General features: G+C 55.0%; 2 protein-coding genes across 10 annotated transcripts in view; one reads left to right on the forward strand and one right to left on the reverse strand.

Annotated features, from left to right (window-relative positions):
• The first annotated feature begins 286 nt into the window (after positions 1–286).
• On the forward strand, positions 287–10,387 carry LOC120387019. The gene is made up of 7 exons (XM_039507201.1): positions 287–422; positions 2,906–3,008; positions 4,072–4,214; positions 5,530–5,694; positions 7,057–7,239; positions 8,211–8,460; positions 9,520–10,387. The coding sequence occupies exons 2-7, from the start codon at positions 2,906–2,908 to the stop codon at positions 9,591–9,593; spliced, it is 918 nt and encodes a 305-aa protein (XP_039363135.1). The 5' UTR covers positions 287–422; the 3' UTR covers positions 9,594–10,387.
• Positions 10,388–10,562: 175 nt separating this feature from the next.
• The window catches only part of GPSM1 (G protein signaling modulator 1), a 141,142-nt gene continuing 125,818 nt past the window's right edge, over positions 10,563–25,886 (reverse strand). For all 9 annotated transcript variants that reach the window (XM_039507182.1, XM_039507181.1, XM_039507185.1 and 6 more), the window contains 3 exons: positions 17,556–17,715; positions 12,992–13,200; positions 10,563–12,443 (listed from right to left, as the gene is read on the reverse strand). In XM_039507182.1, the coding sequence (XP_039363116.1) occupies positions 12,261–12,443; positions 12,992–13,200; positions 17,556–17,715 (552 nt within the window). In that variant the 3' untranslated portion in view covers positions 10,563–12,260. The remainder of the gene's footprint in view (positions 12,444–12,991; positions 13,201–17,555; positions 17,716–25,886) is intronic.

Raw genomic sequence — 25,886 nt, forward strand, 5'->3', positions numbered from 1 at the left:
TTCTTAAATGACACTAGGAATCCTGCTTTGTTCTCTTGTTCCAAGCCTGGAACCAGTAGGTCTTCTTTAACTTGTTTGGGGCAGAGGGGGAAAACACTAAATTAGTGAGTTTTAGCAGTGTTTTGCTATTCTCGTCTGCTATCTGCATATTTGAATGTTAGTTCCTCAGCTGGTATCAGTCAGCATGGCTGAATGGAGAGAGATTGACACTCATACCAGCTGAGGAGCTAGGCTCTTAACGAACTGGGGCTTGCAAAGCCAGTGAGATTCTGGTCTGTAGAATACACTTTCTTGTGGTGGGGAAAGTGCAGCCTGTGGCATGGGTTGCTTGGCTGGAATTAGCTGAGAAGGGCTGTCGCAGTCAGGCTGGAGACACCTACTCTGTCTTCCCTCATCTCCATTCCACAAGAGCCAGCAAATGGGTGAGTGATAAACAGGGGGTTTCTGCTTTACAGACACTAGAACTGCAGTTACTCTATCTTCTGCACCATGGCCTTCTGGCAGGATTGGTGTGTGCACATACAAGCTAGAGGGATGATGTTTAGTCAGTCACAGCTAAGAACTAAATTGAGGTCTATGCCAGGCATGATGGAGGTAGCCAGAAAGTAGTTGCATTGTCCTGGACACAACCTCTCCAGGTCATGCACAAACTTTCATCTTTTAATAATCCATCAGCAGCATGCACTGATTTCCTGTGGTGCCCTGGGCATGTCTTGAACACTGGGCTGGTGCCCAAGTGCTCCTGAGTTCTAATTCGGGCTCTGCCACAGTTGCTACATGGTCCAGTTGGGCAAATCACTTCACCTTTCTACCTCAATTGTCCCTTGGTGCAAAATGGGGATTAGGAAACCTAATTCCGTTCCTCATGGGGGTGTTCTGAGGATTGATTAAAGCTTGTAAAGTGCTGAGAAGTGAGCGCTAAGTCTGAAAAGTGTTTCTAGAGCCACTTGCCAAACACTTATTATGGGATGTTAAAATCAACCATAGTAAGAACCAAAAGGCTAGTAGGATGACATAATGCACAGTGTGATTTCAGTGATGTTTTGCAGCAGAATGGTCACATCAGATTGCCTTTGAGAAAGGTGGATTGATGCCCTTTATTCTTGGGGGGAGGGAGAAAACGGACTAGTCCCTGAGGTGTAATAAAAAGAACCTGAGTCCTTATCTGTGCTTAAATATCTGTCTTTTTTTAGGTTCTTATATGGCCTTGCCAGAGTATGGGAGCACCTCACATATATTAATTAACCTACCTAGTGCCATTCATCTGAAGCTCTCATAGTACTTCAGAAATGTTAATATAGCCACAGAACAGCTCTGGGTGGAAGGCTAGTAGTATCTTCTTGCTTACAGATAAGCCTAGAGTGGTTACATGGCGCCACTGAAGCAGGACTCCCACAGAGCTACAATTTACAATGGCAGCTGTCTGAGGAGGACGGTGCTGGCATTATGTGTGTGCAGCGCCTAGCGCAAGGCAGCCCCTGTGCTTGAATGAGCCCTATAAGGTCTACCGCTATACAAATAATAACTAGGAGTCGGGGGTCCTATATTCCAGCCCCTTGCTCTACCCAGGAGACACATCCCATTAGAATTTGTGGAAACAGGCTAGCACTGTCCTCTCAGGAGCTTATTCCCACCTTCCTGTCCCTCAGCATGGTAAAAGTGCTGAGATTCCACTGCGACAGATGCTTTAGAAATGAATGCAATAATCTATACCCCTCCCTGAGCACTGCGAGCTCAGTGCTGTCCTGGTGATCATGAACTTGCAAAGGTATCTTTGAGAAGTGCCTCTTACCTGTCAGATTATACGCTAATTAAGGACAATGGGATCACACTACTCAATGGGCCATGTGGCAAGGGAGTGACATAGGGAGCCCACTGTTTAAATGATACTGTTAACCTAGGTAGCAATGAACAAGGTGGAGAAGGCTGGAGAGCTGCTGAGGATTCAAAGCCAATTGGGGGCTGAACACCTCTGAAAATCAGGCCACAAGTTAATTATTATTATTATTTAGTCATAGACCAAGACTCCACTGTGCTAGGTGTTGCACAAACACAAACAGAAAGGTGGGCCCTGCCTGAAGGGGCTTACTCTTGCAAGATCCACAGTAATGTTTCTGTAGGCAGGGCCGGCTCTAGGGGTTTTGCCACCCCAAGCCGACCAAAAAAAAAAAAAAAATGCGATCGCAATCTGCGGCAATTCAGCGGGAGGCCCTTCACTCCGAGTGGGAGCGAGGGACCTTCCGTCTAATTGCTGCCGAATACCTGGGCTTGCCGCCCCTCTCCAGAGTGGCCGCCCCAAGCACCTGCTTGCTAAGCTGGTGCCTGGAGCCGGCCCTGTCTACCACGCTTTCCATGGATTGGATTGGATTGGATTTGAATGGCCTATTTTAAGAGCACCCTGGGAAGGGATGTATTTATTTGCATGATAGAGAAGTCTAGTTGGGGGAAAAAAATCCACTGTTGCCTGAAGCAAATCTGCCAAAAAGCCTAAATTGGAATTTCTGTTGCTATTGTATATTTTGCTTTTTTCTCTTCCCTCCCCAGCTGCCCCTTATATGAATAATACTTGGCACTTTGAATCTTCAGAGAGAACTGTGTGCTTTGCCCCTGTGAAGTGGGTTAGTTTATCTGTATTTTGTTATAGGAGAGAGAGGCCAAAGTCATGCAGCGAGGCAGTGTGCCTGTACCGTGAGGTACGTAATCCTTTGCAGAAATAGCATTTGCATGCACTTTAATTATGAACAAGCAATGTGTTAGCCTGTCCTCTTGCTCCACGTGCCTGAGAGGTGGGAGTCCAGCCTGCTTTCACTCTGATGGGGGTGGATCAGGCGGCTTGGCGTGTATATGGACGGTACCGTGTAGCATACAGGTTTCCTATGCACTGTCTCGTTTGTCTCCTCCTCAGATGGCCCACACCTACGGCCGGCTGCTGCAGCGCTGGAGGGATCGAGCATTAATGGGCCAGTCGGAGGCTCGCCGAGTCCTAGCTGAAATGCTAACGCCCTCGGGTGAGTTGTGCGCGTGTGGTGATCGCCCAGGTGAAGGAATAGAAAACCTGCCTTACAGTGATAGACTCCAGGAGCGTAACAAAGAGAAGGTTACGGGGTGACTGGATCACAGTTTGTAAGCACCTACAGGGGGAGTAGACGGTTGATGATGGGCTCTTTGCAGGTCGAACACGATCCAATGGCTGGAAGTTGAAGCTAGACAAATTCAGACTGGGGGTAAGGTGGGTACGTTTTTAACAGGGAGAGAAATTAACCCTTGGGGCAACTTACCAAGGGTCGTGGTGCCCAGGGCTGCCCAGAGGATTCAGGGGGCCCGGGGCAAAGCGGGGCACTGCGGCGCTTGTACTCACCCGGCAGCGGTCTGTGTCTTCGGCGGCGGGGGGCCCTTCAGCCGCTCCGCGTCTTCGGCAGCACTGAAGGGCCCCCCCGTGGCCGAAATGCCTGCAGAGCCCGGGGCCTGGGGCAAATTGCCCCCTTGCCCCCGCCGGGCGGCCCTGGTGGTGGAATTATTGTGGGGAAGTTCTGTGGTCTGTTGTACAGGCGGCCAGGCTAGATGATCACAGGGGTCCCAGCTGGCTTTGGACTTTAGGAATAAACGCAGAGCAAAGCTCAGGGTTTATTTGGAAACACGATGTGTGCACATGCCACTGCCCTCTGCTGGCTGGAATCAGATCCCTGTGCTGCCGGCCTGTAATAGCCACAGCTACAAAGAGGTTAAAAGGCTCGATGGGGCTCCTGGAGATGCTCTTGGCGTCGATGATTGTAAGGTCTGGATCTCCTGCCTGCAGGTGCAGTGTCGTCTGTGTGGGACCAAGCAACCAGGGCAATGAAACCCTCCAAACAGTCAGGGAAAAGCCCCACCCGAGTCCTGCTAAGAAAATACACTCAGCCAGTGCTGGTGGTGCAGGGCAGATCCCTGCTGATCTCATTCTTTTGGGGCCTTCACGTCCATTGCGTGGGGTTTGCACCAGACCCCCGATGCTCTGGCGTTTGTCCTGGCTGTGCTACCGCCCGTTGTGCTGCATGCAGGCGAGAATCACCCCGTTTTCCTGTTTGCCTGCAGGGGGCTGTAGGTGTAACTGTTACCGCTTCATATCCTGGGTGACTGGCTCCAGCCCGAGCACCATTAGCAAGGTTAACGAGCAGATGAAGAGGACGGGGGGAGATAGGGAGCCCCCTCCCCACAGACTCAAGCAGTGGAGGAAGGTTGGTACCAAAGGGCCGTGCCAAAGCTGCTGCTCACCCCACGGTGTTTCTGCTTCGAGTCCATATTTTGCATTATGTGCATTCATTGCTGTGTTCTGCTAACTGCTCATGTAAAGGGCCTCGTGCAGGGGAAGGGGGACTGGAGGGGTGAGGAATGGGCGTTAGGGCTTCTCTGATGGTCTCTGGGGTGGGAAGGGGATTTGCCCTGAGACATCACTGTCACGGAGTGTGGGGGAGTCAGGGCCCTGCACCCCCACTTCCTGCGATTCACCGGGACTCGCAGCCAGCCCGTAACACAGCAGGTTTATTAGACGACAGGACACAGTCCCAAGCAGGGCTTGTAGGTACAACCAGGACCCCTCAGCCAGGTCCCTCTGGGGGGCAAGGAGCTTAGACCCCAGACTTGGGGTTCCTGCCTCTTCCCAGCCAGCCCAAAACCCCTCCAGCAGGCTCTGCCCCTCCTTCCCTCCCCCCTGCCTTTGTCCAGTTTCCTGGGCAAAGGTGTCGACTCTCCCCGCTCCCCTTCCTGGCTCAGGTATCGTCCCTCACCTAAAGTCACCCCCTGCTCTCCCATCCCCCGTGCAGACAGTCCCAGGTCAGTCCACCCCACTCCCTACTGCGTCGCAATCACTGACTGTTTGGCTGGGAGGGGGCGCGTGTCTTTCTGTGAAGCGTGGGCTATAGATCACTGCCAGAGACAGGACAGCAGTTGGTTCTTTGGGGCAGGGCTCTGCCTTTCTGTTCTGTGTTTGTCCAGCACCAAGCACCGTGAGCCCCTCATCTGTGCTCACGGGTGCGATGATACAAGTACATAATCAGAGTCCCTGGGCCTGTGACGTGAAATGGTCCTAACTTCCTTACTGCTGACTTTCGCCTGTGAGCCTTGAGCACAGCAGCTGCAGACGAAGGACGCTCGCTGAGCTCTTAGTCTGGCCTCTTGTTCTCAGTGAGCACGTCCCTGTCTGCTGAGACCCGGGGCTGGTATGGACCTGACCGTGACGCAGCCGGCCCCCTGGCTGACACCACCTCTGGATTAAGGGTGTGGCGCTCCCGGGGACTGTCGGGCACGTGCTACACAGAGAGGCTGAGCAAGCAGCCCTGGTCCCAGGCTGGCGGGCTAGTGGCTGCAGGGGGGCATCTGAGGTCAAAGCCATGGCAGGAGGGCGGCGGTGTAAAGGGGGTTATCAGGAGCCATGTGAGGCCTGGGCTGTGGCACCCCAAACACAGACCAGATGAGCCGGCTCATTGTCTTCTGTTGCCATATCCACTCCCCGTCTGCTCCGTTAACCTCCCGGCTTCCCGCCCCGCCCTGTAGGAGACCCCCAAGCCGAACAAGAAGGGTTGTGTTGCTGGGGAGAGAGTGGAACCCAGTCAGGCACCATTGCTGGCTTCCCCCTCCACAGCTGGTTCCCAGGAGCTGCCTTCAGTCTCGGTCCACGGGCCATCCTCAGCTGGCGAGCCGCCCACCTCTGTAACCGGCGTGAGTAGAAGGGCTTGTTTGGGGTGGACTCTGCGCCCGTGCAGTGCCTCGACCGGCAGGGAGGAAGGGAAGCCAGAGGGCTGCTGAATGCAGCTCTCCCTGGAGGGCTGCTTTCCTTCCTGCTGGTACACAGCTGCCTGCTGCCGGCGGTAGCCGGTGGCTAGAAGGAGCCCAGGAGCGAGAGGTTACAGTGCTGTGGAGGGAGCAGTGCAGGCAGCATGGGGGAGCCTTGCCCAGTGCTTCAACCTGCAGCTCCACGGAGAGCCCCCTCTGCCCATACATGGCACATGGCGTCCGGCCTCAGCCCAACCCTAGGGGCTGATGAGTTGCTGCCGGAGCAGCTTGTCTGTCTGCCCTCATGGAATCCTAGAAATGGAAGGGACCTCGCGAGCCAGGGCCAAGTAACCCTAGACCATCCCTGACAAGGGTTTGTCCAGCTTGCCCGTAAAAACCTCCAGTGACGGGGATTCCACAACCTCCCTGGGAAGCCAGTTCCCGAGCTGAGCTGAACTGCCCTGGGAGGTAGAAAGTTTTTCCTGATCTCTAATCTAAATCTCCCTGGGTGCAGATTAAGCCCATTGCTTCCTGTCCGACCTTCCTGGACATGGAGAACAATCGACCGCTGGCCTCTTTCTAACAGCCCTTAACATACCTGGACACTGGTATCCGGTTCCCCCTCAGGCATCTTTTCTGAAGACTAAACCTGCCCAGTTTTGTAACCTTTCCTCAGAGGCCGGGTTTTCTAAACCTTTTATTGTTTTTGTCGCTCTCCTCTGGACTCTCTCCTGTTTGCCCAGAAATCCCTGGGGACGACCAGCTCTACACGGTGTATACACACAGCTGCACCTCTGCCTGCGCTCTGCTGCTGTGGAGATCAAACCCCAGCACCAGTCGTGTCTCTCTCATTTACTGGTGTTCCAAGGCTGCCCAGTTGAGATTGTCCCGTCCCCCCGGTGCTGGGTGCTGTACAGAGTTAGTCTCTGCACTGAAGAGCTTACGATATAAAAAGACAGACAAAGAAGGGAGGAGACGGACGTGCTTTTACCCCCATGTAATAGGGGAAACTGAGGCACAGAGCGACAAAGTGACTTGCCCAGCGTCACACAGGGAGGCTGTTGGCACTCTCTGGAACTGAGCCCAGAGCGCCAGAGTCCCAGACAGTGCTTTGTCCAAGCCTCTCTCCCCCTCCCATCTAACAGAGAGGCCTGGCTAACAGAAAGGTTAAGGACCTGGGAATAAAAGCCAGGAATCCCAGCTTCCAATGCTCTGCCCCAACCACTAGGCTGCATCGCCCCGGTGTGACCCACTGCTGTGATAGCCTGGTGACCTTGGCAGTGATCTTCCTTTCTGTCTCCCTGGCAGGCTCTGGACCCCTGCCCCCCGCCGCAGGCCATGCCTGTCTCAGCACTGCCCGGCACCGGCGGGGAGATGACATCACCTTGTACCAGGCGGCCAGCTGGCACCTTCTCTCCTGCACCGGCTGCTGCTCCAAAAGCTGCATCCGCTTCTCTGGCTCCCTCCAGCCCCCTGCTGCACAGAGCCCAGGTGATACGTCCGGTAAAACATCCTCAGCTGCTGTAAATCAGAGCAGCTCCAGCAAAGTCAACGGGACAGTGTTGGCTGACTCCCACTGGGGATTTGGGCCAGTAACCCAGTGGGGTTAGCCAAGCCAGGAACCAGTGCTAGGAACGCCCTGGTCATCTTACCCACCAAAGCACAGGCCTTTTGTAAATGTAAACCCACTGGCCTGGCCATCTGCGGCTCCCACTGATACCTCTAGCAGGAGAAGTGTTAGCCCCAGCGCTCTGGGTAGCTGCGTCCTCCCTCCCTGGAACTCCCCCTGCGGCCGTGTGCTGCTCAGTAGCTGCCGGCTGCCTCCCCCGGGTGTCGGGAGCGATCCCTGCTCGCCTGTGCAGAGTACCGGGCTCCGGGGAAGGCAGGTGCTGTGACGGTTGGGCTGTATTACCATGTGCAAAGCACGACCGCACATAGGTTGAGAGGCGCTTCGAGATCTGCGGCTGGTGGAACGTGCGATGTAAGAACGCAGGATTGATCCTAACCGTCGCCCGGCCCTCCTGTAATACATGGTTCGCCCTGCAGGTGTCACCATGGCAGAGCCCTTAAAGCAGGAGCGCTCAAAGGTTTGTGCTGGTGCCCCCCCTTCACACAGCAAGCCTCTGAGTGCGACCCCCCCCCCAAATTACAAACACTTTTGAATGTATTTAGCACCATTATAAATGCTGGAAGCAAAGCGGGGTTTGGGGTGGAGGCTGACAGCTAGTGACCCCCACCCCCATGTAATAACCTGGTGACCCCCTGCAGGGTCCCGACCCCCCCCCTTGCCTTAAAGAGAGGAGGCTGAGCTGCTGCTATTATCAGCGCTGAATGACTCCAAGCAGCTGCCAGCCTGGAAGATGCTTATGGGGGCGAGACGCGTGCACCTGCCTTAACCTCTAGAGGGCGCCCTGTGTAACTTTCCCTGCGGATTGATGGACATCTTCTCTCCCACCTCTTAGACTGAGCAGCAGCATCCGCGGGGCCTTGGCTACACTAGGGATCCAGCCCACCCTGCGCAGCCTTTACCCCTGGCCCAGTCTCTGGCGCTCTCTCAGCTTGGGCCGGATGCCGGGCTCCGTCCAGCCCGTCAGCAGATGCAGGGAGTGGAGGAGATATGGCAAGGCCAAAAGCTGCAGCCGCCTTTGATCCTGATGGGGGCAAACAAAGGGGCCGTTCCGGGGGGCCGGTTTCTTGGAGGCTGCGTTGCAGGTGAGCGGGGGACAGCACAGGCCTTGTGTTGCTCGTGTTGGCTTGGGAATTGCATGAGAGCAACAGACCCTGGGGGGCTCCTAGGGGGAGAGGTGCCTCACGCTTCTCTCTCACCATGGCTGCCACAGAGTGTGACGCTCCCACCCCCAGGGGCTAGGCAGGGTCTCAGGAAGGGCTGTGAGTGACCCATGGTAGCTCTTGAGCAAATGTTAGGCCAAAGCGGAGGGGCACCTCCCTGGGTAACGGTGAGAGGAAGGGAGCCTTGGAATGATCTAGAACCCCCCTTGCCCCTTCAGCTGGGGTGGAGCAATGGGTAGACAGAGGAGAGCAGGTCTGTGTGGGGAGCTGGGACGACAGCCAGAAGCTGAGGTTGGCCAGGCTGCTGTGCAGTGGTGGGCCGTGATCCTAGCCAAGCAGGACAGGCCGGAGAGCTCAGCCAAGTACTTCCCTGGCTGTTCCGACAGCAGGCATCACTCCTCTGCTGGGGCTGTAACCTGAGCTGCCCAGGCTCTCGGAGATTACAGGTTCAAATCCCAGCCGGGCTGAGATCTACAAAGGGTATTGAACGTCATTTCCCTGCTGTGCATGTGTGACCTGTGCATGTCTGCATCGCAGAGAGCCCTTGGCATGTCCTGGAGTAGGTGTTTACTCTGCTGCTTTTGTCCAAAACTTTCCTGGTCTGGTGAATGGTGCCGCCCAGTTGCTGCCCTCCTCCCCAGAAGCAGTCGCATTTCTTGTGCTGTCCGTAGCTTTGGGGTGGTAGCTAGTACTGTTACTATTCTGACCCTGCTGTAAATGCAGGTTGGTGGGGATAAAGGGAGACAGGCTGTAAACCAAGTGATGCTGCCCTCAGCCCAACCCCTCAGCCCCTGGTGTCTGCTCAGAAGCTGTGAGGAAGGGTAACGTGTGCCATGGAGGAAGCGGGTTTAAAGTGCCAGGATTTCCCCTGGTGCATGGGGCGAAGGGGAGGCTGTTGATTGCATAGCAAGCTGGCAGGGGGTTGTCCCCTGGGCACTCCTTACATGGCCAGGCTCACGTTGGGTGATTTCCGTTTCCTAGGTGCTGAGAGGGGCCTGCTGCCCAACGCAGAACAGAGGCTCCCGTCCCAGGTGGCAGGAGGCGATGAGACCTGACAGCCGGTAACAGCCTTTCTGAGCTTCCCCCCTCACCTCCCCTTAGCGTTTTCAGTGGACTTGCCCTGGCCCCCGTGTGCACGCTCATAGTCCGGAGCCATCCTACAGGCTGTGCAAGATCCTGCTAGTTCTGGGCCTGAGTGGTTGATGTCTAGGGGGTGAGAGGGAGCCTTCTTCCCAGCCAGCCCAGGGGAGTGAGAGGCTGGGACCTGGCCAGGAGTTGGTCCCAGGGCTCCTGTCTGCCAGTGCAGAATGCTAACCTGGAATCCACGCCCCTCCCTGGGCCAGCGCCACTCAGCCTAACCCTGCACTGGCTCCTGCTACAGAGTCAGCACTCACTTGCCCTAAGGTAGGACTGAATCGCCTGGGGGAGCGGTCTCCTTCTAGGCTTTGGAACTCTGCCCCATTGCAGCTTCCCTACTTTGCCCTGTAGGAAAGACAGGCCCCACTGGGTCCTGTCGTCAGTGGCTGGGAGAGCCAGTTCCTGTTCCCATGAGCCGTGCAGCAGGGGCTGGCCGTCGCTGCAAACAGAGACCCAGCACCAAGGAAGCTCGTAAGCACCTGCTTAACCTTTAGCACGTGCACTTTCCCCAGGCACGGCTGCTGGAGTTCTCCTGAAGAACACAGCCCCCAAAGGCCTTGGGTCGGCCTCCTCTCTCGGGCTGGGAGCCCTCAGCCCCGGCTCCCAGCCCCAGGGCTGCTGTGTTCTAGCCAAGCAGGAGGAAGTTACTCTTGGCATGGAAGTTTGGACCACATGTTTATTAAGCACAACCCGCCCCCCCAGCCCCTCTGTATTTCTATATATTAATTCATTTGGCAGATTATTTTTTTTTAAGGAAAAAACAAGTACCTGGTGGGTTGAAATTCCCCCTGAAAATGACATTAGCAAATGCACATGTAAAAAATAAATAAGCTCCTACATTCAAGTATATGGCAATTACGTCACGCTTCCGCAAGCTGATTGGTCAGATTCCAGTTCGTGGCCGGGCCAAGCAGGGCGGCACGGGCACAAGTCCACAGCTGGTCATGGTGTCTTAACAGCGGGAGCCCGGGGACGGGGGGCGGGTGGCCCCTCTTACCGAATACAATACAGGAAGCCCTGGCCCCGCTGAGCTGGTCCATCCATCCAGCAGTACTGAGGGTGAATTGTACCTGCTCCCACCTAGGACATCTGCACTGGTACCTCTCCCGAGCGTCCGTTCAGTTGGGCTAAGTGCCACCGGCCTGAACTTCTTGCCGCTGGAAATTTTCCATGAAGGCCGCTCCTGAGAGCGACGGGGACTCGGCCCTAGACCCAGGCATGGGCTTGGGGGAGATGAGCAGTAGCTAGAAGGCCCACTGAGGACCAGCACGGCAGTGCAGCGTGGCACCTCGGTACAGCAAACCTGGGGGAGGGCTCAGGGCTTTGGGGGAGGGAGGGGCCTTGTTTTTCAGCCTATGTGAAAGTGACAAGTCCCCACCAAAGTCAGCACCTTCCCTGTGCGCTCCTGTCCTAGCCCACACCGTGCCTGCCAGGCTGGGGCCTCTCGCTACTACTGCAAGAGAGGAGGAGGAGGGTTGTTAAGCCCCTGGGCCGCGGGCAGTGCTCGGAGCTAGATTCACAGCTGTAGTGCCAGGGTAGTGAACGGGGCCGGAGTGACAGCCCTGGGGCGGGAGGTTCCACCTTCACAACACGCAGCAAAACAAGGTTTTGCTTCAGCCTGAACCCGCCGGGGCCCCCGTGGGGTTCACTGCCAGCAAACACCCAGGAGCTCTTTGACACAGGCCAACAGCTGTCAGGGGCTAGTGCCACGTATACCGTGGTCACAGGTTCCACTCCCGAGTGCCCCGCTCCCCGTGTAACAGCACAGCCAGCATGGCACCGGAGACAGTTATGGGCACCCTCCGTGCCGCTGCTGTCTTTGCAGGGGAGGCGTTGCCGTGAGCGGGGGCAGCCCCAGGTGCGCTCGGCGCTGTGGGAGAAAGCCAGCTGTGCTGAGAGGTGCCAGAGCCAAGCTTGGCACTGCGGGGAAGGACCCCAGCTCCAATGGCTCCCGCTGTCACCTTGGCAGGCTGGTGAGGACAGCTCCAAATGGCTCCTGGCCAGACCCGGGAGGAGTCCAAAGGAAAGAGAGGCTCCCCGTTAACCCACGTGTGGCAGAAATAAAATACATTACGGCACGCGGGAGCACGGTCGCTGCAGCACTCTAACTGCTGGCCGCCTCCAGCTTCTCCACGGTTGCACCCCCTGCCTCTGGCAAAGGGCCCCAGCCCAGCTGGACACCCCTTCCCCACAGAGCTCGGCAGGGAGGTGCCGACGCTCCCAGGCACCGCTGGCAGGGGGGCTGCAGCAGCCAGTTCACCAGTTGTCTCAGTCTATGGCCCTGGCACTCTGTGCCCAGCCCCCAGCCGTGCGTGCGCAGTTCCTCCGAGCTTTGCTCAGCTGTAGAACAGTCATTGGTTGCCTATAAAAAGCCATATAAAAAAACTGTCCCCAGCTTGTGAACCTGCCCAGTCCCTACTCCAAGGAAAGACAAAACCCCCAAAGTGGCAGGAAACGCCCCCTCCCCCTCTACACCCACCCCCCTTCGCTGGGCAGGGCTGCTCCTCCCCGGGAACGTCTGCCGCGGAGCAGCTGGGCTCAGTTTTTAAACAGACGACACTTTTCTCAAAGCAAACCCCCAATTCTTAGCTGGAGCTGGGTCTCCTCTGCTGCTGCTCCTCCTGGGCCGAAGCCAGATCCACCCTCTGCTCGTCCATACGCTTGGCCTGGACGCGCTGGATGAGGCTGAAGAAGTCCTCATCGGGCATGGTGGGGCCCCGGGGGACGGCGTCTGGCGGAGCGCAGCGCTGGTCGTCTATCCGGGATGACTGGCACGGCCGAGGGGAGGGGAGGAGAAACAGGCGTTAGAACTGGTTCCTGCCTGCGTTGGCTTCATCCTGCTGGGGAGCCAGCGAGCTCCCTGCAGCGGGCTGGAGCCCAAAGGGGTTGCCATGAGGAGGTGGCAGGAAAGGGCAGAAGAATCCCACCCTGGAAACAAAGGGAGCCGGGAACAGTGGCCCTGAGCCCAGGGCCGGGGTGGGGGGGTGGAGGAAGGGGCTTTTCATGGCTGTTAAAAGGCTTTGCGGTGAGTCCTGCTTTAATGGGCCAGCCTCTCAGGGCCCCCCTCCCTCCCCGTTTGCCCTGGGCCTCGGCCTACCTAACTGCAGGTGCCAATCAAAGAGCAGCACAAGACCTTGACTGGCACCTGCTCGTCTGTTCTGGAGGCACAAATCTGGCCCTGCAAAGAGGCGGCTGGGCTCTCTGCCGGTCTTGCCCCACGTTCGTACAGGGCTGCGTACTGTTCAGGATGGGCCCTAGGAGCGGCCGGAAAGCTGGCGCTGCCCCTGGGGTCGGTGCAGAAGAGCAAGCTGCCTACCTGGCACTTCATGAGCATGTTGAAGAACTCGTCCCCTGGCTCCTGGGCATCCCCCTCCATGCGCAGGTGCCCCAGGTTGTTGTGAGTGATGCGGAGGCCGGGCAGGCTGCCCACGCTGGCACGCTGGTCATCCAGCCGCCTGCTCTGGGAGCTGGCGATGAGATCAAAGAACTCCTCTGTCTGCGGAGATGCTATTAACGAGGACTGAGCTGCAGGGGAACAGGGAGAGCACCAGGGCATCAGTGCAGGGATGGCTGTTCAGCTCCAGCATGCTGCTCAGTCTCTAATTAACTCGTTCACCACCCCTCTGAGGTCTGAGAGCCAGGACGCCTGGGTTCTGTTCTGGGCTGTGACGCTGATTTACTCGGTGATCTTGGGTAAGTCATTTCGCCCCTCTGTGCCTCTCAACACATGCACAGTGGGGGTGGCTAATCCCTCCCTGCCTTTGTAAAGCACTTATGGCCCCCATAAAGCTCAAAGTGCATCATTATTAACTCGTAAATGATCCCCTTTTAGAGATGGGCAAGCTGAGGCAGTGGGCGGGCAAGTGACGTGCCCAAGGGCACCCATCTAATCGGTGGCAGAGCCAGGATTAGCCCAGGCCTGTGGTCAGCTGCTCACAGCAGAAGGGTGATTTGAGCTGCCCCCTTACTCTCTTAACTCTGCCCCCTGCTAAGAGTAACCTCATTGCCCTGTACTGAATGGGCTCACCTGACCCACAGCAGGAGAGAAGCAAATTGCAGCCATTTCATCTAATTGCAAAGAAGAACAAATGGCCATGACTTTTCTTTTAGAACAGCGGGTCTGGACCCGCCAAAGCTGCATGGCCCCTCTGAGCTGCAGGCAGCTCCCATTACCAATGTGCAGAGCCAACCAGGGCCCCGTTTCAGACCGTGCTTTCTGAAATCAGCCAGCTACAGTGACCGCCACTCCTAGGGAGCGCAGACAGCTGGCGCTGTGAACTTCCCCACAGCAGTGCCACACAATCCACTCAGGCTGGGTGTGCTGGAGGCCTTGCAAGGAGCGTGCTCACTCAGAGCACAATGGCTGGCGGGACCTTGCGTGTGGAAGACACGAAGGCTCAGTTTGCACCCTGAAAGCTGGCCCGGGGAGCAGCACACGCTGTGGCTATCGTTTTCTCTATGGCATTAAAAGATCCGAGGGGGTTTATTGCCTTGCTTGACACATCATCAATAAAGTCTAGACGGTATCAGTGCCTCCCTGGAACGAGGGCTCTGTGAGTGCACAAACATCGGGCAGCGAAGGGGGAAAGCAGCTGGCTTCAGAGGGTAAACCGCAGAAACTCTGGCTACACCTCTCCCCTGGCTGACAAGGCTGCATTAAGGGAGCAGCACAGGATATTAATTGCACTTGGACCGTTGATTAGATTAGATTAGGGAAGAGATGCCTCATTGACGTGGCCTTACAAGGTGGTACCAAATCTTCAGCACTCTCACTGCATTACCAGCCCTCTGCCTGGGAAGCCACGTGAGTAAAAACTGCACCTTACTCCGGGGCCATGCCCCCTGATCCCCCACACATCACCCCCTCCCGTACAGCCGCTCAGTGCTGTCTAGTGCCCCGCACAGGGATTCCCGGGGTCCATCTCTGGCTCTCCTAGCGAATGGCGGTGCTGCCCCAGGAGCTTAACTTCTGTGCCTCACTTGACCCCTCCAGAGCAGGCAAGTAATGCTCCCCTCCCCCGGCCCGGGGTGTGCCGCAAGGCTGACCGGGTCTGACGCGCCTGGCACCGCTCTAGTGCTCTATGAAGGGTTAGAAACGCAGCATTCCAAGCTCTCAGCCCCCTGCTGCATCTTGGCTCCCATACGCTGCTGTCGCTACAAGCGGCGAGCTCCCGCTGGGAGCGGCTGGCAAGGAGCGCAGGAGAACGCAGCGGGGAGTAGCTGAGTGGATCAGGGAGCAGAACGTTGCCATCGACGCGGGCACAAGCGCCCAAGCGGCCTTTAAAGGTCCGACACGGGCGAGCGGTTCTGCCTTTGAGAACTCCCGGGTGGTGGGACCAAGCAGACCCGTTCCTGGTTACAACGCGTCCTCTACTTGCCCGTTCTGAGCCCTGGAGCAGCCTCCTCAGTGCAACTGCAGTTAATAGGCCATGATTACAGTGACCCACCGAGGAACTTGTCTGAGGAGACATTTTCCGCCTTCCTCATTATTAAGCCTAATTTTAGGATTCAGGGGGCAGGGGCCGGCCAGTTCCAAGTAGACGGTAGTTACAGAAATTGTGCTTGCAATTGACCCCAAAGCCCCTGGAAGCCTGAGTGGCTTTCTGTCTTGTGCTCAGGCAGCCTCCTAACAGACGCCCCATGCAATTACAAAGGGTGGCTATAATTAGAGGCCATGTAATCAGCCAAGTGCAAGCAGAGGTAAGTGATTCATCAGCCAGCTCGTCCTTTCCGAGTCCCCCAGACTACACTTGCCTTCCAGGTCCCGTGCAGCTCCGGTATCTGCCGGTGCAATGGCTGCGCATGCTCTGTCCAGCACAACGCAGAGGTACCTGCGTCAGAGCGCGTGTCTTAGGAAATCACAGTCTGCGCCTGGTTCTTTTCAGCCCTCCCAGAGCCAGCCTGCTCCTCCGGCGGCTGTCTGTCCAGGTGTGTTTGGGAGCGAGAGCACGAGCCAAGCTCTCTGCTGATGTAAATGGGCTCAGTTCCACTGGCTTCAGTGGAGTTTTGCCCGTTTCCCCCAGCGGAGGATTTGAGCCGTGACTTCCCGCCACCCTCCTTACAAGCAGTCAGTGCTATGCTCACATCCCGCACTTGCACACGCTCCGAATGCCACCTAAAGGTCCCGGTGCTGCCTCCCCATGAGAAACAAAAGATCAGCAGGCACTTGCAAGGTGCGCTGCTGGCACAGACAGGCCCCCGAGCCAAGGACCTGGCGCTCCACCTGAGGGGCTGTGCTCTGTCTTAGAGCAACCCTGTGGGAAACGGGGTTGTGGGGAGCGAAGGGAAAGTGCACTGCAAGCTCAGCCAGCGGCCCAACGTGCTGGCTAATGTCCCTACGCCTAAGCACAGACTTGTGCTGCCAATGCCCATCACGCCTGGCATGACCAGGTCTGGATGGCACCACACCTGGCACTGCTGGGAACCTCACAGAGGAGGTTTTTCAAATGACGGGCGTAAGCAAACAGAAGGCGCCGCACAACAAAAACGTTCAATCGCAAGCCCTGAAACAACATCCAACAGTCCACGAAAACAGCCAGGTGGTTCCTTTTTGCTGCTGGTTAGGAATGAAACATTCCCCCGCAATGTAGAAATCCAAACACGCTGACACCGGGCGAGCAAAGGGGACCCAGTAAATAACTCTAAATAGAAAGTAAAACAGGGCACGTAGTTTTACTGTCTACGTGAGAGTGCAAATTAATTAAACAGCAGTGTGCCCAACTCGCACGTTTCTCGAGTGTCTCACGGTATTTGCTGTTGTCCTTAAAGCCTCCTGTTACGGAGGCATGTTCATACATGAGAATCTCAGCTTTCATTTCAAAAAGGAAGGAAGGAAGGCAGGCCCAGACCCCCAAAAGGGATTGATTCCAATGAGAATTTGGCTCAGAACCTCAAAGGTATTTTAGGCACCTAAGTTTCTAGCCATCAAGGTTGTGGAGAAAAGCTTCAAACTATGAAGTGAGGATAGCAGAAAGGCTCAGCAATCAGGAGCCGAATCAACAGTGCTCCAAATTCACGTGTTTATTAACAAATCATGTGTTTTAACCCAGCCTCCTGCTCTGCAGTTCTAGCGCCTGGTTAGGAACACCTGGGCTGATGGTAATACGGAAACAGCTTAAAGGCTGCTGCTGTCTAAAGCTCCCTCGATTGTGGCCCTCAGCGCAGCTGGGAAACTCACGCTGGTTTCTGTCTCAGCAACGCGCGTATCTCTAGAAAACCGATGCGCATTTCCAGGCTATTTTTAGGGTGAAAAAGCCACCTGACTCGGAGCCAGTCTGTGCTCCTTGTCACAACCCAGCCTGACCTGTTCAGCACGGTTTAGCTCTCGCTGCTGCCAGCTCTGTACTCCCTGGGTGGCTCGGTGCTGCAGCTCCGGAGTGGCCTTTTTAGTGATGTCAGGTGTCTTTTTTTTTAAATAATCTTTTGTTTGTTTGTTCCAAATGGCATAGTTTGATCAAAAACATATGGAACAAATAAAAGGATAAAGTACCATAGAAAAAACACAGCAAACGACCCAGGTGTGTCACCAAATAGAATTTTGCAAGACCGCCTTAGCAATGACTAATACTTAGCGCTTATAGCAGTTTTCATCCAGAGTAGGAAAGTGCCTTATAGCCAACCCCAAAATTTGGGTTTTTTTTTAATTATTTGTGTCTTGGTCCTTGTGCCTTTGGGGCTCATCTTTTCAAGCTTTTCTCTGAAACCAGGAAAGATACTTTTGAACAAATGAAAGCTGAGATTCTCACATAAGCACCTGACTCCAGGAGCTGGGGATTTCAAAGAAAACACGAACTATTGCCAGACTTGCGTTCAATTCATGAGACTTGGCAGCACTGCAGACATGTCATTACTCTCATTAACGAGAGCCCCCAAATGCTTACATATTCTTTCTTCCAGGGCAGGCATGGAGGTGGCAGCAGCCTCTGCAGCCTCTGTCTGGCATTCTTCTAGCGGGCAGCGCTGGTCATCCATTCGGCTGCTCTGGAACTTGCTCAGCAGGTCAAAGAAGCATTCCTCATCTGAAGGGGCCCGGTTGATTTTCTGCAAAGAAGAAAGAAAACAGAAGAAGTCAAGCAATCAGCAGCAACTCCTTGCATCTGCAACTGCTGACTTACATATATACAAGTTTCCTGCCCTGTCCTAGGCCAAGTGGAGGCTGGATTCCCTGCTGCTCGGTGCTGCAGAGTGGAGCCGTCAGAGAGGGTCAGCGCTATTTCATTCTCTGCTTGGCTCCGCCCCCAGCCACAGGATAGGTTAGAGCAGTTCGGGGGTTGCTCTAACCTGCACCAGCTGGCAATGACCTCCAAGGGACTGTCCGCACCCCCGTCCCTCCCCCAATTTACTCCTTGGCCAGGGCTATGAGGGTAAGGCCTAGAAACTGCCTCTGTCCCTGCTGCAGCCTCCCCAACCCGCGCGCACACACACACACACCCACACCCTTAGCAACCCCAGCTGGGACGTGTGGCGGGTTTCCACCTGAGCAATGCAAAGGGAGCAGAGCAGGACAGCGAATGGTGCCTCCGGGAGTCAACAAATTCCCTTTCACTCAGCTCATTGCTCATCTCCTATTAAGGCAGCTCTTTTCCAGTGCAGGTGTCCCGCCAGGCACACAGCTGCGTTGTGTCCCCAGCCATTCCCGTCTCCGAAATAGCTTCTTGCTGTTCTTCTCCTTGCCTTTCCTTTCCATCAGGGGAACAGAAAGAAAGATCAAGCCCTCGCCCCACACACCCCGGCAAGGCAGAGTTACCTTCCTTTGCAAGTGCTCTCCTTCAGGGGCTATTGCCAGGGAGCATTCGCAAAGGCACACGGTGAGCAGCCGTCACCGTTCCAGCAGAGGAACAGTTGTGGCAAGCCGTTCTGTTAAATAACCCAATCACGTTTCAGCCGACCTGGGAACTCTGGATGCATTCCAAGCAGCCTTTGGCCGGGGCTGCGTTTCTAGTCTTCCTCTGGGCTCCTAGCAATGGGGAAGTTAGCCTTGCTGTCCAACAGCCTTCATGGCTACAGAGCATCGTGAACACGCGGGCGCGCTCTCCCCTGGCACGCCAGGACTGTGCTATTGCTGGGAGAAAAGGCTGGTTCTAAAGGAGAGAGGGAGGGATTTCCGTGCCCTGGCACAGGACAGGGAGTTAGTTACTGAGCAGTGTTGGGGCAGCTAAGTGAAAGAGGAGATCGGGACAGGAGCAGGGTCAGCCCAGGGAGAGATTAGGAACCTGGGAGTGGGACGGGGCTCGAAGTCAGAGAGGGGCAGGAAGCCAGGGAATGAGCTGGACCATAGGGTATCACACAGAACCCCCTTCTGGTGCGTTGTCCCCAGCCCCGTCCTCTCCCTTTGCAAGGTTATAGCCCTGTACACACAGACAGCGAGTGTTCCTCTAAATTTAGACTCCCATAAAGGCCTCCACAATGTGAGCTTCCCGCATTCTTCCTTCCTTTCTGTTACCCACAGGAGACCGCTGGTTATAACGATCATCAAGCTGCAAATGCCACTCAATTATAGCTCCTCAGGAAAACAATTCCCGCCCGAGAGCCCCAAATGAGCACCTTTCACCAGACAGCGATATATTTAAGCTGTGCTGTGGAACGGATTTGCTTCCAAAGCCTCCATGCACAAGCCCTGTGGGGTGACCAATTCCAGTTCAGACAGATGCGTTTTTATGCCATTACCAGGCACGCTTCGTTAATGGAGTAAACACAGAGTCCCCTCTTTGGCTCAGCCAAATGCAGCGTAAGCAGCAGATTTCTCTGAAGAATTACTCAGAATTGGATGCGAAATTAGAAAATGAGAAGAGAGGCATCTGCCAGGCTCAGGAGGGCCCCAACTGCGCTCGGGATCTGGTACCGTCACACAGGCTGCTCAGATGCTACCAAGAGCAATGGATAAAATCAGTGGACACTGGTGAACCTCTGGTATCCGCTCAGTGGCCCATTGACATGAGCTGGTGGCATGGATGGAATGACAGCACCAAAACCAAGAACAATTATTTGTTATTAGTATTATGAAGACCCAGCTCTTCAAAGGAATTTAGGCACCTACCTCCCATTGAAACCAATGGGACCCTGAAACCAATGAGAGCTGGGTGCCTAAATACCTTGGAGGATCTGGATCTATGTGCCCCAGCAGGATCAGGTCCCCATTGTGCTAGGTGCTGCACAACCACCTGCCGAGAGAGAGTCCCGTCCGTGAGGCATTTATGATCTAAACGGACAAGTCAGGCAAAGGGCAGGAGACAGGAAGGATTATTACAGGGCTTGAGGTGAAGTGCTCTGCCAGACAGGGGGGCTGTGGCAGAGAGGGGACTGACCCCAGATGGCCTGTGTCCCAGGGCCTTCACCGCACAGCCAGGTGCCTGCCTCAGCAGAGAGGCGCTTCATGAAGGGGGCCCACAGCTCGAACCCCCTTCCCTCGCCCGCCACAGGTGGGTCCCTCCAGGCCAGTCCGTGGGGAATCGCGGGTGCGCATGCCCTGGGGAGAGGGAGATTTAGCTCTCGAGTTGACGAATCTCGAGCTATTCTCTAGCACAACGTTCACTGACCACAACCAAACCGGCTGAAGTAGGGAAAGCACGTTTCGTGCGAGACGGGCACGGTCACGCTGAGCTGACCACGTGGCCACACCCCGTCCGTACCTAAGTCCATCTGACAGCCCCTCTTCTGCTGTGCTGCTTCTATACACTGAGCTGGCTTGTATACAAATCACCCACCGCTGTTCCCCCCCCGGGCCGCTTGTCCGTGTGCCAGTCTTGTCCTTAGATTGCGAGCAGGACTGTTCTCCACGAGGGCCTGGAAAGCACAAGTGCCCAGCAGGTGTATTGCAGACACATACTAATAAACGGGCCGGCTGCGCTTGTGGAGTTGGGGAGCGTTTGGCCTTCGGGCTCAAGCCATGTGTGGGACGCCGGGAAACCCAGTTGTGCTACTGCTTCCACAATGCAAAGCCTGGCTGGAGATTTCTTCTTGAATGCACCAGCAGCGCCTTCAGGCAGCCCTTCGATGAGCTCACCAGGCTTTGCTGATTTTAACCCTTTGCATTCTACGTTTTCTGAAGCACCTACCAACACCAGCTCCTTTCTCCTCCCATCATCCCCGAGAGGCAGGGGACGTCCGAGCCCTATTTTACAGACTGCGGAGCAGAGGGGTCAGGTGACTTGGCCCGGGTCACACAGGGGGTCACTGGCAGAGCAAAGGACAGAACCCAGGCGGCCTGGCTCCCAGTCCCCTGCTCTGATCACTAGAATCTGCTTCTCTCATGGACACTGAAGTACAAAATGAAGTAAAGCTCCGATGCATCCTGGGATAGAAGCGCTTAGAGACGCTCACGTCTTAATGTAAAAAAAAAAAAAACCCAAAACAAAAACAAACAAAACCTTCTTTTTCTTCCTGGTTTTGGCTTTTGCGGCCTTATGCATCCTCACTAATTTGCTACCTTAACCCCCAGAACTCTCCCCGTCGCACTCACCAGCTTTTGGCAGAGGTCTGGACAGGGATTCCCATGGGGCTCCTAACTTGGCCAGTGGAGGGGAACTCCTGGGTGATGCAGGGCTTAGCTCACACTCCTCAGCACCCTGGCTGAGCACTCTGCTTCTGGAGTGACTGCAGCCCCTTCCCAACCAGGGACCAGGGCAAGGTGTAGCGCCCAGGTGGATGCATTCAGCCCTTCGGCCCGGCCCTTTTAGCACTTGGCACTGGAGTAAAGTCAGCAAAGCAAGGGGAGAAGTCCGAGGTCGGGTCCTTTGCTGACTCTGGGATCATCTCAAGCTTGTCAGCAAGGCTACGGGTTGTCCTTTATGGGACCGAGTCTGGCGCAGGAGAAGCCACGTGAGGCTTCCCTTATGGGCCCCTTCTCGTTCTATCCCAGTGGAGAACCCTTCTAAACAGGTGAAGATGACTTGGAACAAAGGGCAGCTGGCTGTTTTCAAAGGGGATGGAAAATCCCCAGCAGAGAGTCGTGATGAGGGGGTTAAAGCAATGGTTTTGGCTCAGTAAATGAAAGAAAATAATTTTCTCTTATGCTAAGCAAACCAGACGAGATACATTCGACTTCTATTTAGGGCATCGTCAAAATTAGCAACAGGCCAGGCAACGGAACATTAGCAATCTGGGAGCTGATCGGGGAGGAGTGGGGGGGGGGGGAGAGTAAAACCCCACCTCTTCCATGTGCTGATCTGCTAATAAAATGGTGTGTTGAAAAGAACAGCCTCTGAACCAATAATAGCTACACCCTGGAAATCAAAGGGTTTAAATTGAGGATGCGCTGCATGTATTACAGTTCTGCCACATCAGGTTGCGTGACCCAAATTTCAAGAGGGAGAAGAAATTCTGCTCTCAGTCAACCGATTCAACCCAGCGGGGTTGCACCAGTGTAACCAGGAGCAGCACTTGGTCCAGAGAAGGACTCTGACTTCAAATGTGCAAACATTAGGGAAGTGTCACTGAGGAGGAAAAATTAAGCTAAGAAGTGATGCCCCGCGCTCCAGAGAGCTGAGTTCAGATTCCGCCATCATGTGAAAAAATGAGCTTCTACTGGACACTTGTCTGGGTCACAAAAGCATCACACAGTTTCAGGTGACTGGCAGCCACTGCTCAAGCAAGGCCCGGGGCTGGGACAGGACGGGCTGTTTTGCCAGATCTGTGAGAGGAGTCAAGGACTGGAAGAGCCAGGGGGTGGTTGGCGGGACCTGGGCCAGCCTGAGAACGGTCAGGCAGGTTCAGAGATGGAGGCATGCTGGGGCAGCCGTACAGGAGTCCAGGGCTGGGGGAGCCGCAGATCAGGGTCAGTGTTCACAGGCAGCCCAGGAGAAAAGCAAGGGATGCAGCTGAAGCTCACGGGACACTGGCACAGTGGTACGGGGGAGCTTTTGCACTCTGCTGGCCCAAACCAGTGCTATTCATCCTTCTCTTTCATAAGCACCAATCACCCTTGAGAAACAACTCCCACCTCCTCCACGTCCCTCTCACTGCGGACTAGCGGCTCGCTCTCCCCTTGGTTCGCCATGGACTGGCTCAGCACCCCTCTAATTAAAATACTAAAACCTGATGATACCCCGAGCGCTTGGCTCCCTCAGTGCACACCTCTGGCCTGGCCTCGGACAAGGAGCTGCAGAGAGAGCGGGACCGTCATGATGCAGGCCACGGATGGGGTCGCGATCAAGAGCGTGCGGACGATGCCATTTTGTAGAGTAAAACGGCGTCCTCATCTGGCACATATGGTGCATGTGCTACAAAATGGCGTCCTCCATGCTATCTGGGGTCGCGGGCGTTAATAAAGCATCAAAATGAGGTCCTGCCACCAAACTTTGGGAACTGCTGCTCTAGCTTGTAGGACTGGTCCCCAGCTCCCCGGATCTTCCATCCACGAATTAGACCTTGTCTACATGTGTCCTTAACTTACCATAACAATGAAAAATGAGACGGGTGCTTCCCCAGCTGCCATATCAATAAGCCTCAGACAAAACCTGTTGCTGAGAAGTCCTTGCCCATTCCCTAGTGTCCTCTATAAGGACGGCAGGCAAGGAGATGATAAATGAGCCTTCCAGACAGCAGAGGGGCCCTTCTCCGGAGCGGCTCATCATTTATCTGAACAACACACACCTGCGGCCCAGCACAGCCCGGGGAACCGTTGCCAAAGAGACAGGCCAAATGGGTCTGCGCTTCCCTATATGGATTTTAAATGGAAATGAGGCGTGTGTGTGGCGGGAGGGGGAGGGAACTGCCCTAATGATCAGAAAGAAAATCTCTTCTCACACGGCACCGTTCGCAGCGGGATGGATCTCAGAGCACTCACTCAAACACGACCCCAGCCTCGCGAGCAGAGCAGAGCTCATAGCCTGTAATGAGGAATGCATGTGACTAATCGAGTTTCTTTCTCCGCCAGCAGTACGCAATTTCGACGTACTTATTCGCTCTATTAAACGATAGTTTCTGCCAGCTGATGGAGCGACTCCTTTAGCTCAAGTGCTAGCAGTGTCCATAGCACCTCTCCTTTGGCTGCTGTCCCAAAGTATTTCCCAAAGCAAAGAGTTAGTCCCTGCTCCAACGCTGGGTTCCAACGCTGCTGACAATCCACCTAGGGAGTCATTACAATTCATTCCGGTGTGAATACTTATGTGCATTAATTGAAAATCCACTTCCTCAAAAGACTTGAATGGGCCCTTTGGAGATTTGTTTCCCACAAACATTTGTGCTAGTGAAGCTGCAGCACTCGAACATTCCCAGAAAGCGAACGACTGGTGCAAACCCATTCACTCAAACTCACAGCAATTTTTTAAAAACGTGCTTCACCCATCTTTACTCACAATGCCCCAAGAGGTCAGTAATATTATCCCCTCCTTACAGAGGGGTAAACTGAGGCACAGCAACTCGGCCACACAGCAAAGCAGTAACAAATCTGGGAATAAGGACCAGAAGGCCTTGGTTCCCAGTGCCTGGGATGCTGAGTAATGGGTCACTGGTCCTGCTGATCTGATATAGGAAATTTCCACTTCTTATTTAGATGTAGAAATCATTCCAAATGCCTCATTGCAGCATCCAGGGCCCAATGCAAAATCCATTGATGCCAATGGTCATTGGAGCAGGCCCTTGGAGTCGCCTTTGTGTTTCAGAAACAGGCTTCAATCCTCATCTTCCCCCAGAGATTTATTTTCGCTCTAGGAGGGGCTGCGGGGAGGTCTGGCTTTGTTCCTCTGTGGGAGACCCAAGTGAGGAGTTGCAGTCTTTCTTTTGGGAGGGGAAGCTTCCTGAGGCAGCTCCTACGCCTCAGCCAGGGATGGCAAAAGACATGTGAAAACCAGACGAGGTATTTAATCGTCAGGGGAAAGCTGAGGGGCTCCCTCAATAAGGTCTCGGCCAGGCAGGTGGGCCTTGAAAGGGTGAGAAAATCCAGCTGTGCCTGTCGCCCTGGACTGGAGCCTCCCCCATGTGCTGCTGGGGTTTTCTGTACTGTGAAACAGGGACTAGCTTACATGCCAACTTCTTCAGCTCAGCTATAAATCCATTCTCGCTCTAAAGGGCACTGGAGACAGACACTTCTCTCCCCCGGCCTTGCTGCTGGGCAAGACATGAATTCTCCTCTTGCCATCTGAAGGCAAGGAAAATACAGCTTGGAACGGAGCCAAGGACAGGGTCAGGGCTGTTTGGGGGGTCAGAACAAGGGAGGCTGGCCCCATGTTCTCCCCTCAGGGAGCCTGCATCAACCGAGCTAACGGAGATGTACCCAGCCAGCAAGGGGGGCAGAGAACTGCCTTTGGTTTAAAGTCACAGTCCCCACTTTGTATGACTGACATTTTCATCACGCCTCCCAGCTGCTGATCAGAGTGCAGAGAGGGCTAATGAACCCCGCCAGTCAGACTCAGTTACCTGAAACAGGCCTCCCTAATTTGAAGACATCCAGGCTTTTGCATGCATTTTTTTTTCCTAAGTGATCAGCAGCCCCTTTTCATCTGCTGTTTTGTAACCAAGGTGGAGACAACACCAGCTGCTGTCTGGAAAATGCATCGAAAAGAGAGTGCCCAGGCGATTGGGTGTCTCTGAGTCACCTTCTCGCGCACTCTGAGGATTTTTCAGAGATGCTGCACACCCACGACTCCCGATGGGGTGTGTGGCGCTTCTGACAATCAGGTTGAGAAGCTTAGGGGGTTCTGAGACTTCTACCTCCTTAGCAGCATTCACAAGGGAGTGAGACATCATCCACCAGTTTCCCCACAGCTCTTGTGGTCTAAAAGTTCTACTTTGAGAACCACTGAACTCACCTAAAATACCTGGCTCAGGGCTCCATCTTCTGAGCCCAAGCTCCACTTCTGTCCAGACCCTCATCAGTTAGGCTCTGACCCAGCTTGCTGAACTGAGGCAGAGTCCTGCTGACATGTGGTCCAAGGCCTCTCATTCTGCTGTGTGAATGCATTCGTATGGCTGCGAGACCCGGGTCCAGCCATTGCGAGCCCAGGTTTACAATGCAGTGTAGCCATCCACTAGAGGGCCCAGGCTGCCTGGCTCCTGGGGCGAAAGGCTGTGGGGAAGATTAAATGGGATTCAGTGCCTTGGAAAATCATTGCAGTAGCAGCTGTGCAGGGCCAGCTTAGGGGGAAATTCAGCAAATCACTTATGCACATGCTGAAAGTTAGTCGTAAGCACTGGCTTAAGGGCTTTGCTGAATCAGGGCCTTTAGGAGGAGATTTTCAAAAGCACCAAAGAGATGTATCCACCCGAGTCTTGTT

This window comes from Mauremys reevesii, linkage group 19, assembly GCF_016161935.1.
Source record: "Mauremys reevesii isolate NIE-2019 linkage group 19, ASM1616193v1, whole genome shotgun sequence".
Taxonomy (NCBI): Eukaryota; Metazoa; Chordata; order Testudines; family Geoemydidae; genus Mauremys; species Mauremys reevesii.